Source organism: Podarcis muralis, chromosome 10 (assembly GCF_964188315.1).
Source record: "Podarcis muralis chromosome 10, rPodMur119.hap1.1, whole genome shotgun sequence".
Taxonomy (NCBI): Eukaryota; Metazoa; Chordata; class Lepidosauria; order Squamata; family Lacertidae; genus Podarcis; species Podarcis muralis.
In genome coordinates, this window is record NC_135664.1 from 60,494,404 (window position 1) to 60,507,987 (window position 13,584).

General features: G+C 45.4%; 1 protein-coding gene across 14 annotated transcripts in view; it reads left to right on the forward strand.

Annotated features, from left to right (window-relative positions):
- CALD1 (caldesmon 1) overlaps positions 1-13,584 on the forward strand; it is a 180,909-nt gene that overhangs the window by 130,517 nt on the left and 36,808 nt on the right. The window contains exon 1 of one of the 14 annotated variants that reach the window (XM_028747518.2): positions 3-278. The exons of the other annotated variants lie outside the window; for them this stretch is intronic. Coding sequence (XP_028603351.2) covers positions 232-278 — 47 coding nt within the window. The 5' untranslated portion in view covers positions 3-231. Of the gene's footprint in view, positions 1-2; positions 279-13,584 lie in introns of those variants that run through there. 14 annotated transcript variants of the gene reach the window in all.

Genomic DNA, 13,584 nt, shown 5'->3' on the forward strand with positions numbered 1-13,584 from the left:
AGGCTAGAGAGTCAGTAGAACAGAGGACACAACATATAATACACCAAAGGGTCGTTCCAGAGCAGTTAGCTGACAGGGGAGGGAGCGAAAGCAGCCAATATCTTCCCTGGCTGCCTGAAGGCAAGAGGAATATTTTTGCTCCCTCCTTCCACACCCTGCTCATTCCTTCAACTGCTCCCTCCGAGGCTGTCAGCCGGCGAAGCACCATTCTCTAATCCCTGCATTCCAGGGATGATCAGCGGAGCCTGTTGCAGAAGAAACCTATCAGGTCTTTCCATGTGAGTTCCTGATTTTTGATGCTGCATGTGTGTGGGGGGGCGAGTTTCTAACTTTTCGGTTTGTGGGGTTTTCCTCGTGAAGTTGGAGAAAAATTGGCTCTGATGGATCAAAGAAGCAGAATAGGTTGCAACATGTTGGGAGAGCGGTGAGCCAATGCTTTCAATTGTCTTATTCCGTCCCTGCCCCCCTCCACCCTCTTTGGCTGTAGTCAAATTTTGCTTTCTTTTAAAAAATGGCCACAACTCTGTATGCATTCAGAAAAGATCTAGCAATCAAATTTCAAATGAAAATTGGCTGCTTTGTTGTTATGGAAGTCGCTTTCGTCTATGTCTAATTTGGAGGCTGCTTAATCTCCAGGTAAATACTAGACACTGATTAACTCAAGGGGCATAGAAAGTGATGTGGTTTCTGGTAGTATGATATTGAGAGAGGAGTTGTATCATTGCACTGCATGTTTTAATTGCTGTGTTACACACACACACACACACACACACACACCGTTAAAGTCTTGAGGACAGGCATCGTGTCCCAGTCTGCTATTGGCAAAGTGCTCTTTCGATTTTAGAAATTTGCAGAAATGTTATATGGGGGTATTAATCAGGGTACAGCGGACTCTAGCAATCAAATCAAAATGGAAGGTAGTTTAGAAAGCCTGTTTTCATGATGACAACAATGTAACCCACATGACTGCAGAAAGGTGAACATTGTATCCCTTAAACATTCAGAAATAATTAAACCCTCAAAGGATCCAAATGTGTCAGTTTTAGTTACAATGGTTATTTATTTATCATTTATATCAATATTTGTATACCGCTGTATCATAAAATTATATCACAGCGGCTTATGGCGGTTTGCATAAAACCAGACAATAAAATCACAAAAGTTAAAAACAAGCAAAAAGAAACGAAAAACAAACAACATTAGGCCATTGTGGGAGATGTACTCTTAATTGCACACACAGGCCTGGTGGAATAGAAGAATTTTCAGCAGGCCTTTAAAAGTTGGCACAGAAAAGTGCCCACGGAATCTCTAGTGGCAGGGTGTTCCAGAGGACCGGGCCAATAACACTAAAAACCCCATTTCTTAGTTTTTTAATTCACGGTGGATTTTATGGCATGAATCATAATATGAAAATCTGTAAAGGTAATTATACGATTTCCCCCCAAAAGGAGACTTGACAAGATTGCATACACTGAATCTGGATAAATTGATGCATAGTGGTAGATATTTCTTCCAGCTGAATGAGATGAGTGGGAAACGACGACGGCACCATGTAGACAGTTAACCACAGGGGCTCATTTTTGTCTTGCTAAAGTCAGCTCAATTTGGTGTTTCCACATAATTCTGTGATTCTTCCAGCGTATCTCCAACTATCAGCTCAACCCTTCCCACTCATTCATCACTCAGCTTTGTCAGAAGGTGACACATGCTCATATCATGACTGAGGGTCACCAGGCTGCCTGACTCAAAGCCTCCCAGTGTCTCTCCCCTGTTAAAGGCTCAGACAGGTATCTAGACAGTGACTTTGTTATCACACGGAAACTGGACTCGGGGAGCAGACAGAAAACGAAGTAAATATTAAACATTCCTTCGATACTTACATGTCCCACAACATTGCCCCAACGAGCTTCACAAGTTACTCAACCTTTTGTGAATCACAGGTAATAAAAAACTTATTCAAGCGAGTCAGATTTGCAGCAGGACCTAGCAGACTCAGTGGCTCCAAATCCCTGACAGATTGAGTGAATCCAACCAAATTCCTCGATTCTGGATACTTAGATTCATATCAAACTGCTGGGTTGGTTCCCCCCCTTTTGTTTTAACAGAGCTGAGGTCAGCTGAAGCTGCTGTGTCAAGCCAAGGTTGTGTATGCAACAGCTCAACTTGGTACTGCAACCTATAAAATGATAACCTGGTATTAAATGCAAAAATGCATATATGGCAGATTTGGCCTTTCTGTGTGAGAACTGAGCCCAAAATGGGCCCAGGAATGGGTTCTTTGGGATCTCTTTTTAGTATGTAACGGGACTTGCAGAAAATACAAATACAAAATAAAGTTGCAGGGTAGAGTGCTCTTGCTCAGCAGGCCGGCCAGCCAGCCATGCCTACTTTTGGGATGTTCCATTCCATTTCTCATTCAAGATGGTTTTCCGCTTTCCACCCAGCAGTCAGCCAGCATGATGTAGTCACTGGGCATGCTCAGACTTCAGTGGGGGTCTTGGCCCCCACCCCTTAGGGCTTTTGTACTACTGCAGGTCTTGGGGTTCTCTCCCCAGCCTGCTGATACCCCCTTGTTATGCACGGATGGTGCCATCTAGGCTGCCTAATAATTGACCCTCTGCATGCATTTGTTATTAAAATATAGAATAATATACAGCATTCATCTGGTGATTTTATGAGTGCTTTTAGAACCTCGCTTACATTGCGTTTTCACAACAGTTCTGCATGGTGGGTCATTATTCTTATTGTCCCTATAATTAGAGATGGAGGGCTGAGGATAAGCACAATGGCTTCTTGAATGTGCTGCGGTAGTTAGAGTTTTGCTCAGACTGGGGAGAACCAGGTGGATAAACTAGGAAGCTCACAGAGTGTCCTTGGGCCGCTCACTCTCTCTCAGACCTGACCTACCTCACAGGGTTTTCATGAGGACAAAACGGAGCTGGGTGGAAACAGGACTTGGTGCAGCAGCCTGAGTTCCTTCGAGGAAGGGAATAAGAAATGCAATGTTGCCTACTGAGCAGAGGCAGCAATACACTGCATAGCCCGTACTGGGGAATAGCAGCAGGGCAGGGTTCCCCCCCTCCCATGCCCTGTTTGTGGGTCTCCCACAGACATCTGGCTGGCTGGCATGGGAAAGAAGATTGGGGACAATTCGGGGGATCCCACGGGGATCTTTGAGAAAAGACAAGTTAGAGGCGACATGGCAGAAGTATACAAAAAAGTATGGATGGACAGTGGATAGAGAACCTCTTCCCTCCCCCTCTCATAATGTTAGAACTTGTGGCCATAGAAAGAAGCAGAAGGTTGGAGGGCAGAAAGCACCCAGTTAAACTGTGGAACTCACTGCCACAGGAGGCAGGGCTGGCCCTTGACTTGAATGGCCTTGAAAAACAATGGAACGGTTCCTGGGAGGATAAGGCTACTACCCCTGATCTCCATGTTCTGCCACCGCTGTTGGAGGCACCATGCTTCTGACTAAGGGTTGCTGAGAACTGCAGAAGGGGAAGGTTGCTGTTGTTCTCAGGTTCTGTTCACAGGCTTCCTGTCCTCACAGCATCTGGTTGGTTGCGGTGAGGACAGGATAATGGAGTCGATGGGGCTTTGGCCTGATCCAGTAGCGCTGTCTCTAAGTTCTTAGAAATGTATTGAACGGGGGACTTCTGAGCCCTAAAACGCAGCCTCTTAACCGTCATTTGCATTAACTCTCACTACAGCATATTATTAGCAGTAGTATTTGTTAAATACTCCCCATTCTTCCCAAATGAGTTTACTGATAGCTATATCTCTACAAACAGAACAAGCTAGTTTGTCACCACTGCCTTTGTAGCCAGAGGGCTCTCAGCACAATGAATGAAAACTATTTCCATTCAGGTAGATATATTTGTGTGTGTGTGCCGCTTTCCACTGGTCTCTCTAGAGGTTTATCTCTCTCCTGATTGAAAAAATAATATTTCCATACAGAAATATTTGGTTTTTTGTGTACGCGCTTTGCATTCGTGTGTTTGTGTGTTCCTAGTTTTCCACCACTGTGAAAAATATTTTCTCATTTTAAAGGTGTTGTTTCCCCTCACCTACTGCCTAACTTTTTCCATGCCATTTTTGGATGTTTTCCCCCCAATCCAATTGGCTCTCAAAAGAATGGAGTTTCATAGACTTAGACTTTGCCTACGTTCTCTCTCTTTTTTAAAAGTTTTTATTAGTTTTCAATACAATATACATATGATACCATACCAAAGGTTTATCACAAATTATATATTATGGACTTCCTTCAGCTTATCTGCCAATCATCCGTAGTTAAATTTTAGTTACGCATTTATTTCATTTCCTACTATTCCTAACAGAAGAGCTTCTGGTTTCTTTACAAATGTATATTTCAACATCTTTTTCAGTTCATTATATATCATCTCCCAGAAACCCTTCACCTTCTTACATTCCCACCACATATGGTAAAGACTTTCCTATGTTCTCATTGGAGTTTCTTGTGTATTCAGGAGTAAGACATCCCCAAAAGTAAAAATGAAGGTGTACCTGTGGTTTCTTTAATATATATATAAAATTGGCTTTTAAATGGGTTCCAAGTGTCTTTTCATCAAAATTTCTTTCACAGTAGTAATCAGTTCACTCATGAGAGTTCTAACTTCTTTGGAAGGAATGGAAGGATAGAAATTTGGCAAATACATACGCACAAGGCTTTTACAATGCACCAAGGAAGGCAAAACCCACAGAGCAGGGAAAATTTCTTCCCGACTCCAAATACGGCAACCCTTACAAACCGTAGCAAAGCCCACAAAACATCCTGGAAGCAAAGGTTTAGGACACCAACATAAAGGCAATAACGAGCAGTGGGTGGGTGATACTCCCGGTCAAATGTTCTGCCGAGAACAGCGCCAGCCCCGTTATATAGGCTGGGAGCAGACCTGAATGAAGACTGCCGCACTCAGGTCCACTCCCCAAGCCCCGCCCCCCAGGCCACCACGGATTGGAGGATATTTCAAATCAGGTCTGGCGGGAACCTGTGATGCTCTGCAGTGGCCGCGAAGGAAGCAAATGGCTGCCGCGACAGGTCACAACCACCGCCCACCCTGAACTGGTAAGGGGTGATTTCTGTCATAATTGAATATTGATCCTTCTGGATACTTTGCTCGCGTTTACTTTGGCTTTCGAAGAATCCTGGCTTAGTGTTGAATTGGTTTAAAGCAACCCCCAGTCAGCGTATAAGCAAGCTGACCTCAAGCTACGTGTAATGAATTTAATACAGTTTAGTCCATAAAATGAGAGGTGAAAGGTTCAAATTTGCCTAAGCACCAACTAAGAGTTTGCTTCCTTGGTAATCAGGCAAATGCACTCGGTATGTGCTGAGAGGCACTCTGTATTTTACATGTTACAGGATGCAGAGCTGAGTCCTTGCTAAAATTATCAACAAGATAAGATTACTCTCTTTTTAAAAAAAATAAAATCTCTCTCTCTTTTTTAATTGGTCACAAATTCTGATGCAGTTGTGCAAACCCAAGTGAACTCCCAGGCTTTTATTTCTTCCCTGTTCCTTTTAATTTCCGATGCGTGCTTTATTTTATTTTGCTTTTTATTGCTGATGTGCAGCGTACGTTCGCAAAGTAAACTTTAGGGCCCAGAGGTTGATAACCGAGATTGTCCTAATAAGGGCAAATAAAAAATGCACAGCTTTTATTGGCGAGGTCAAAGAAATGAGGCAGTGTATATATTAACTCCCTCTCTCACTGAGGAGGATATGGTGTGGTTTGGCCTGCGCAGCGGTGGTTTGGCTTAGCTGGTCACGAGTCAGTTTGTTCCACTGTTGAAATCCCTTGTAGAGTCGATGGTCATGACATTATAGCCTTCCTTCCTTCCTTCCTTCCTTCCCTCCCTCCCTCCATTATATTTTATGTATCTGCTCAATGAGTCACTCACCGGTGCAGTGAACAAAGCTGAAATACCTGGAGCCAGAAGATGCTGCCAGAAAAACTGTTGTCCCACTGTCAATTGGGGGCTCCTGCCAGAAAAACTGTTGTCCCACTGTGAATTGGGGGCTCCTCCCCATTTATTGAGCATTCACCATGATTTGCTTGCACAAAGCTTACCTGGACTTTATTGAGGATGTGCAGGGAAGCTATATGACAATGCTAATTCATCCTCTCTCTGCCCTGATTTGCTTGTGTGATGCTTATACACCACAGATCCATTATATCCTCACAAACAACCCTGCGAGGTAGGTTAGGCTGAGAGAGTGTGACCAGCCCACCCAAGGTGACCCAGTGAGATCCATGGTTGATTGAGAATTTGAACCAGGATCTCCCCAGTCCTTTCCAACCACAGCACCACACTGATAATGTGCCCGTTTTCACAGAAGTAGACGTGTGTGCTGTGAAGGTCAGCACTATCACTATCAGTGCATAATGCTCTCCCCCATTCATTTTTGATGTGCAGAAAGTTACTTTTACACATCATTACTGAGTGGTGTGCAGATCCACATCTTCAGCTGAAGCAAAGCCTAGGTTTGTGCCTCGGTACAGCATCTTAAAAAGCAGAGACATCACCTTGCCAACAAAGGTCCGTATAGTTAAAGCTATGGTTTTCCCAGTAGTCATGGATGGAAGTGAGAGCTGGACCATAAAGAAGGCTGATCGCCGAAGAATTGATGCTTTTGAATTCTGGTGCTGGAGGAGACTCTTGAGAGTCCCATGGACTGCAAGAAGATCAAACCTATCCATTCTTACAGAAATCAGCCCTGAGTGCTCACTGGAAGGACAAATCCTGAAGCTGAGGCTCCAATACTTTGGCCGCCTCATGAGAAGAGATGACTCCCTGGAAAAGACCCTGATGTTGGGAAAGATGGAGGGCACAAGGAGAAGGGGACGACAGAGGACAAGATGGTTGGACAGTGTTCTCGAAGCTACTAACATGAGTTTGACCAAACTGCGGGAGGCCGTGGAAGACAGGAGTGCCTGGCGTGCTCTGGTCCATGGGGTCATGACTAAATGACTAAACAACAACAACAACTAGCACATCTTAACCATCATCCAGGTCCCTTTGCATCTTTCATTCCTCTAGTTCTCCTTTTCCTCTGGAGTTTTGCGCACTGCTGAAATTCAGTGCCACAGTGGAATGCAAGCTGGAAGATAGTATTTTTTTAATAAATAGATAAGGGGTGTGCATAGGGCGCCTTCCATCTGTGCTTTTCATAAGATCAGCCACCTTGCTTTTAAGCCAAGGTTGTGCCCCGCCAGATATTGTTGGATTCCCATCAGCCCTGACCATGCTCTCTGAGGCTGACGGGAGTTTGAAGCCTAACAGCATCAGGCTCCCGCTTCTGTCTTTGAAAGGTAGGGCAAATCTGGTCCGTGGCTCCTCTTCGCTGCTATTCTGCTGATCTCTGTCAACTGGACTTCTTCCGACCATCCTCCACCCCCTGCCCTTTCCCTCAGTGCTTCCTCCTGGAAAGGAGCTGGAATGTGAGGGGAAGTTTTCAGATGGGTGTCACGGCAGAAAGGGAACACAAAACAAAAATGTATTCCGCTTATTTTTGGTGCTTTGAAAGTGTCCGTCAGTAGCACAGGAAGGAGGAGGAGGGTGTTTTAAGAGTGCCAAGTGGAACAAAACAGACGGCGAAGAATCTTCCCTGTCTGCTGCAGCACTTGCAGTGAAGAAACAATGCCACATTCTTTCAGCGCTATCTCCTCCTTTTTGTCACTGTGATGAATCGGTGAGGATCTATGGAGCATGTTTAGTTGGCTTGGTTTCCCAGATTTGAAGACTCAACGGTTCTAGTTTTAAAAGCTGTTCTCTGAAACCATGAGAGCTAGAAACTTAGCAGGAGTGTAGATAAATGAATAGACAAATGTAACATGCCGTTTATGTATTTCTTCACCTTTTTAAAACTACCTGAATGGGGAAGAACTAGAGTGTTCCTTGTGGAAGCAGCAGATCTTCCATATGGTCAGGAAATGCTTCTGCCCTACCTGGAATCCAGAGTCAGGTTTCTGATTTTGGCAGAGCTCATGCTCACTTTAAGCCTGAACTGCAAGACCTGTTTGCCAGAGCTTGGAATAAAGGGATGCAACAATGTTTTCTTTGTTCCAAACGGCAAAGATCTTGCGTAGAGTTCTGCTTTGATCTTTTACCCGAGGTTCTACAAAGCCTACTAAAGTGCAGCGTGCGTTCTTTCGACGCAGCGTGAGTCATTTGCAAGTGTGCTGCAAAGTGTGCTGCAAAGTGCTCGTTAGCTTTAAACGGACCTGAGCTGTGCTGTGCAGTCTTCTGCACTGATTTAGCAGCTGGACTCAAAAACTTAACAGTTGATAGCATTGGTTAGAAAACTCCCGTGGAGTTAACAGTGACCAAAGGGGGAGAAAGAAAATCAGATCAGAGTTCATTGTGGGAGAATCCAACGCCTTTGCAGAAAACGAACCACATTTTGTTCTGCTTCTCAGTTTCGTGGAGGATGTTTTAGAATAAATAATAATAATAAGATGCTGTTCTTTGTTATTTATATCAAACTATTCTTGCAAAGAATGAGAAAACAGGAATTACAGCTTCCCGCAGCGCATAGTTGAACTGTGCAATTTGCTGCCACAAGATATAGTCATGGCTCCCAAATCAGTGCCTTTAAATGGAAGTTAGGTCCAGTCGTGGCCGACTCTGGGGTTGCGGCGCGCATCACACTTTATTGGCCAAGGGAGCCAGCGTACAGCTTCTGGGTCATGTGGTCAGCATGACTAAGCCGCTTCTGGCAAACCAGAGCAGCACACGGAAACACTGTTTACCTTCCTGCCGGAGCGGTACCTATTTATCTACTTGCACTTTGACATGCTTTCGAACTGCTAGGTTGGCAGGAGCAGGGACCGAACAACGGGAGCTCACCCCGTTGCGGGGATTCGAACCGCCGGCCTTCTGATTGGCAAGTCCTAGGCTCTGTGGTTTAACCCACAGCGTCACCCTGGAGGATAAGGCTTTTCAACAACTATTTGCTATAAGGGCAATACACTAGCTCCAATATCAGAGGCATCATGCTTCCTTGAATGCCTGTTGCTGAGGGTCATGAGCTGGAGAGAGGTATGGTGCTCATCTCTTGCTTGTGGGCTTCTCATGGATGTCTGGTTGGCCACTCTGAGAACAGGATGCTGGGCTAGATATGTTTGGTCTTACTTTCTTAAGGCCTTTCAGTCCAAAAATGGACTCAAGTGGGACAACTGAGAAAGGAAACAGAAGCAAGGGGGTAAAGAGGAGAATAATATGTGATTGTTTCAGTTAGCACATTTTTGGGATGAGTTGTAGTTGGGCTTTAGGACTAGCAGGTTGTCCCAAAGATCTCACTGACGTATTTTGAGGATAAGTGTGAAGTCAAGGAAGTGTTTTCATGGATGCATTCCTGAAGGCATTTCCAGGCCCAAAGAACAGCAAGGGAGAAAGTGTGGAATCACCGGAGAGCTTTCTCCAACGCAGGGTTCTCAGAAGTTGTCGGACTACGAGCTCTGTAATGCAGCCAGCATGGCCAATGGCCAGGAATAATAGAACTGCAGTTGAGCTGCATGGAGAGATCCAAGGTTGGGGAGGTTGGTGTTAAAGGAAGCAAGAGATCTTCAGGAGCCTCAAGGCAGTGAAGCTATAGGACAATGGTGGAGTTCTCATTCTACTTCCTAACATACACAGAATGGTTCCTAAACATAAACTTAAAAAGGTAAAGGGACCCCTGACCATTAGGTGCAGTCATGACCGACCGGGTTGCGGCGCTCATCTCGCTTTACTGGCCGAGGGAGCAGGCGTACAGCTTCCAGGTCATGTGGCCAGCATGACTAAGCAGCTTCTGGCGAACCAGAGCAGTGCACGGAAACGCCGTTTACCTTCCCACCAGAGCAGTACCTATTTATCTACTTGCACTTTGACGTGCTTTCGAACTGCTAGGTTGGCAGGAGCAGGGACCGAGCAACGGGAGCTCACCCCATCGCAGGGATTCAAACCGCTGACCTTCTGATCGGCAAGTCCTAGGCTCTGTGGTTTAACCCACAGCGGCCTGATAGCAAAATCAGGAATGCACCAGGAAAGGAGAAATAGGCTTGTGCGTGAACTCAAGGCAGACACTTGTATGACCCCCCCATGGTTCCTTATTACAATGTTTTGTTAGAACTTTGGTAAATGGCATCATCGCTGTCATTCATCGAGTAGCTCATTAGCGACATTTAGCAACCAACGCCTTGTAAGTCTAGCAGCAACCAAAGCTAAGCAGTCTTCCTTGTGTTATCTTTGGAACCATTTTTGGCCGCCTTGCACTGCTTCTTCACTTAACTAGAGGCAAAGATGAGCAGATCAACATGTGCGTAGGAACGTTTTGTGCAATTGAAGTCAAATTGGATGAAACCGCAGATTGAATGTAAGAGGTGACTGCCGGCGCCGAACTCAGCCCTTTTTCTGTAGCTCGTTCTTTGGCTATCTGAAAAGCCTTTTTGGGGTAGTTGGGTTGTGAATCTAAAACAGAACATATCTATTTTAGATCGAATATATCTATTTATCCCCTGCCATAGTAAGCTACAGTTCCCCCCCTCTCTGAAGAATCTGACACTCAGGACGGCGTGCCTTTAAGTTAAAAGCCCTGAAATAATTGTGCCTGAGAACACCTGATACAGAGCCTTGGCTTTTGTTTGGCTCAGTGAAGCCAAATTGCCTACAGGCTTTTAGCCATAAAACATATCACTCATGCTGTGTGTAGGCCTGAAGCCTCTTAAGGATAATTACAGCAGAACTTTGCAGCGCCAGAAATATTAAATATCTTCGCAGTGAACTTCTCTTTGTAAGAAGCTTACCCAGGGCCAGATCTACAGGAGGGCAACTAGGATTCTGAGGGTTAAGAAACCTGCTTTGTATCTTCACTTTTGTGAACTATTATTTTACACTTCTTCATATTTATACCCTGCTTTTCTTTCATTGCGGTATCCAAGATGGGCATAGATATGGTTCCCAGGTGGCCTGAGCCAATGAGGCCTGTTGGTTTCAGCCAGATGGTGGCCTGGTGCTTCATCGTAGTCAAAAGAAATAGTTTCTTTGGCCACAGAAGCTGATCCAACCAGGAGCAGTTTGGGTTAAATTTGCCTTTTCAGAACCACAATAGTGACAGTGCTGTATTGGTTTTGTCTACAAAGGCGCCTCAATATTTTCAGTACCCTTGGACGTGCTATTTGCTTATCTACAGGGAAAGATGAGCTCCTTTGTATATGAGGGATAAGTTAAAGGCGATCGGTTTTGTGTCGCCGTCTGTTTCCAAACTGTTTGATCATGCGTGGGCGCTGAGTGTAATCCAAATAATTCAAATATTTCTGTTATTCTCGGAATGTATTCAGAACTTTCAGAATTTCAGGACATTTTTACACGGGAATCTTCCCAGTTTATTGCTTATTCTTTATGCACCTCTTGATCATAAAACACTTCAAAGCTGTTTACAAAAAGTTGGAGCAAAGATATCAGTCTTAGCCATTTTATGACGTGGGAACAGGGATGGGCTGAAGGGAGGAAGTCAAATGGTTTAGAAGTTGGGGTGTGTGGGACTCACAGCTGTCCATGGAGGGGCAGGTCAATTCTGTGTCCAGGGCACCTGTCTACCAGCTCCATGATACACAGGCTGAGACCCTACTTGCCTGTGGACTGTCTTGCCATAGTGGTGCATGCTCTGCTTATCTCCCGCTTGGACTGCTGCAACCTGCTCTACACGCTCAAAGTGGGGCTACCTTTGAAGTGTGACCAGGAAACTACAATTAATCCAGAATGCGGCAGCTAGACTAGTGACTGGTAGCGGCTGCCGAGACCGCATAACACTTGAAAGACCTACATTGGCTCTCAGTACGTTTCCGAGCACAATTCAAAGTGTTGGTGCTGACCTTTAAAGCCCTAAACGGTCTCAGCCCAGTATACCTGAAGGAGCGTCTCCACTCCCATTGTTCGGCCCAGACACTGAGGTCCAGCACCAAGAGCCTTCTGGCAGTTCCCTCCCTGTGAGAAGTGAGGTTACAGGGAACCAGACAGAGGGCCTTCTCGGTAGTGGCTCCTGCCCTGTGGAACACCCTCCCATCAGATGTCAAAGGAATAAACAACTACCTAACTTTTAGAAGACACCTGAAGGCAGCCCTCTTTAGGGAAGTTTTTTAATGACTGATGTTTTAATGTATTTTTAATCTCCTGTTGGAAGCTGCCCAGAGGTGCTGGGGAAACCCAGCCAGATGGGCGGGATATAAGTAATAAATTATTTATTTTTATTTTTATTATTAGAGACCTTCCTTATTAATGGTTACAGTGATATTGTGAGGTTGGTCAGTTATATGTTTGTAGGCAGGGGTACTGAGGCTGAGAGGTGGTGACTCAGTGTCTCGTCTCATCCCAAATGATAGTTTGGTTTCCATTGGTTAGAAAGGAAGTTCAGCAGTGTATTTTTTAATTGCACCAAAGTGCTTGGCAAAGGTATGCTGCAAATCCCCCACTCTGAAGAAAGATCCTTTCTGCTGTGCATGGTATCTATCCATCCAGCAAGTCTATGGAGACGTTGGCGAAGTAGGAATGTGGGGCATCTGATTCTTGTTAGCTCTGTTCTCCACATGCCACACAGCTCAGCACAGCACATCTTTGGGAAGCCAGGTCTCCCCTCCCTCCAAATCAGCACAGTTTATTTCAATTAATGTGAAATTTCACAGTCACCTCTTGTTTGATGTGGGTCTTTCTTTCTTTCACACGCATGGCTTTCTGGTTGCTAGAAATAGTTAGTCCACCAGCTGGAAAAAGGGGGGAAGGAAACACTCCGTGGGTACGTATCATCTAGGAAACGCATGCAGAGCACTTCCCTGTTGGTTGGGAAGCCTGCTCTCTGGTAGAGAAGCCACCACAATGGGGACATTTCTCACCTCTCTTATTAGAATAGGGATATAGCTGTGCAATCTAAGTTGAGCACAACCTACTAGAACATAGGATTATGAAGAAGAGCCCTGGTGAATCAGGCCTGCCTAGTCCTGCATCCTGGACCAGTGGCCAATCAGATGCCAATCAGAAGCCTGCAAGCAGGACCGTGGTGCAATGCACACGGGGGTGTTACATCCCAGTTTTTCCTCTCGAGGTGAAATGAGAAGCACTGCCCCACTCTGTCTCCCTGCAGGGCCTCCTCTTTTGCTGGGCCACTCGCCTCCTCTGGCCCCACTGCATTGCCTCTGCCAGTGGTGGAGAAATGGCCCTGCCATAGGCACCGAATTTCTGCCAGATCTCATTTCTCGCGCTCCATAAGGTCTCACGAGATCTGGCATGAGAATTTGGTGCTGCTTCTTTGACAGAAGTTGGGCGGCTGCTTCCTCCTACTTCCTGGGTGGGCTGGCCCTGAATGAATACATTATGGAACAAACTCTGTTGACCGCATGTCACAGTCCTCTTGTTTGAAGGGCTGTCTGGTCCAAGTCAGCTTAAAGATAAATAACTGTAAGAAGGAAGAGCAGGCAGTCCTTTGTAGCAGCACATCAACCCCGAGAGACTAAGCAGGCACACAGTCACCTGGTCACAATCTTCCCCGATGTGTGGAGATGATTTTCTTTTTGAATGAAAGTAATT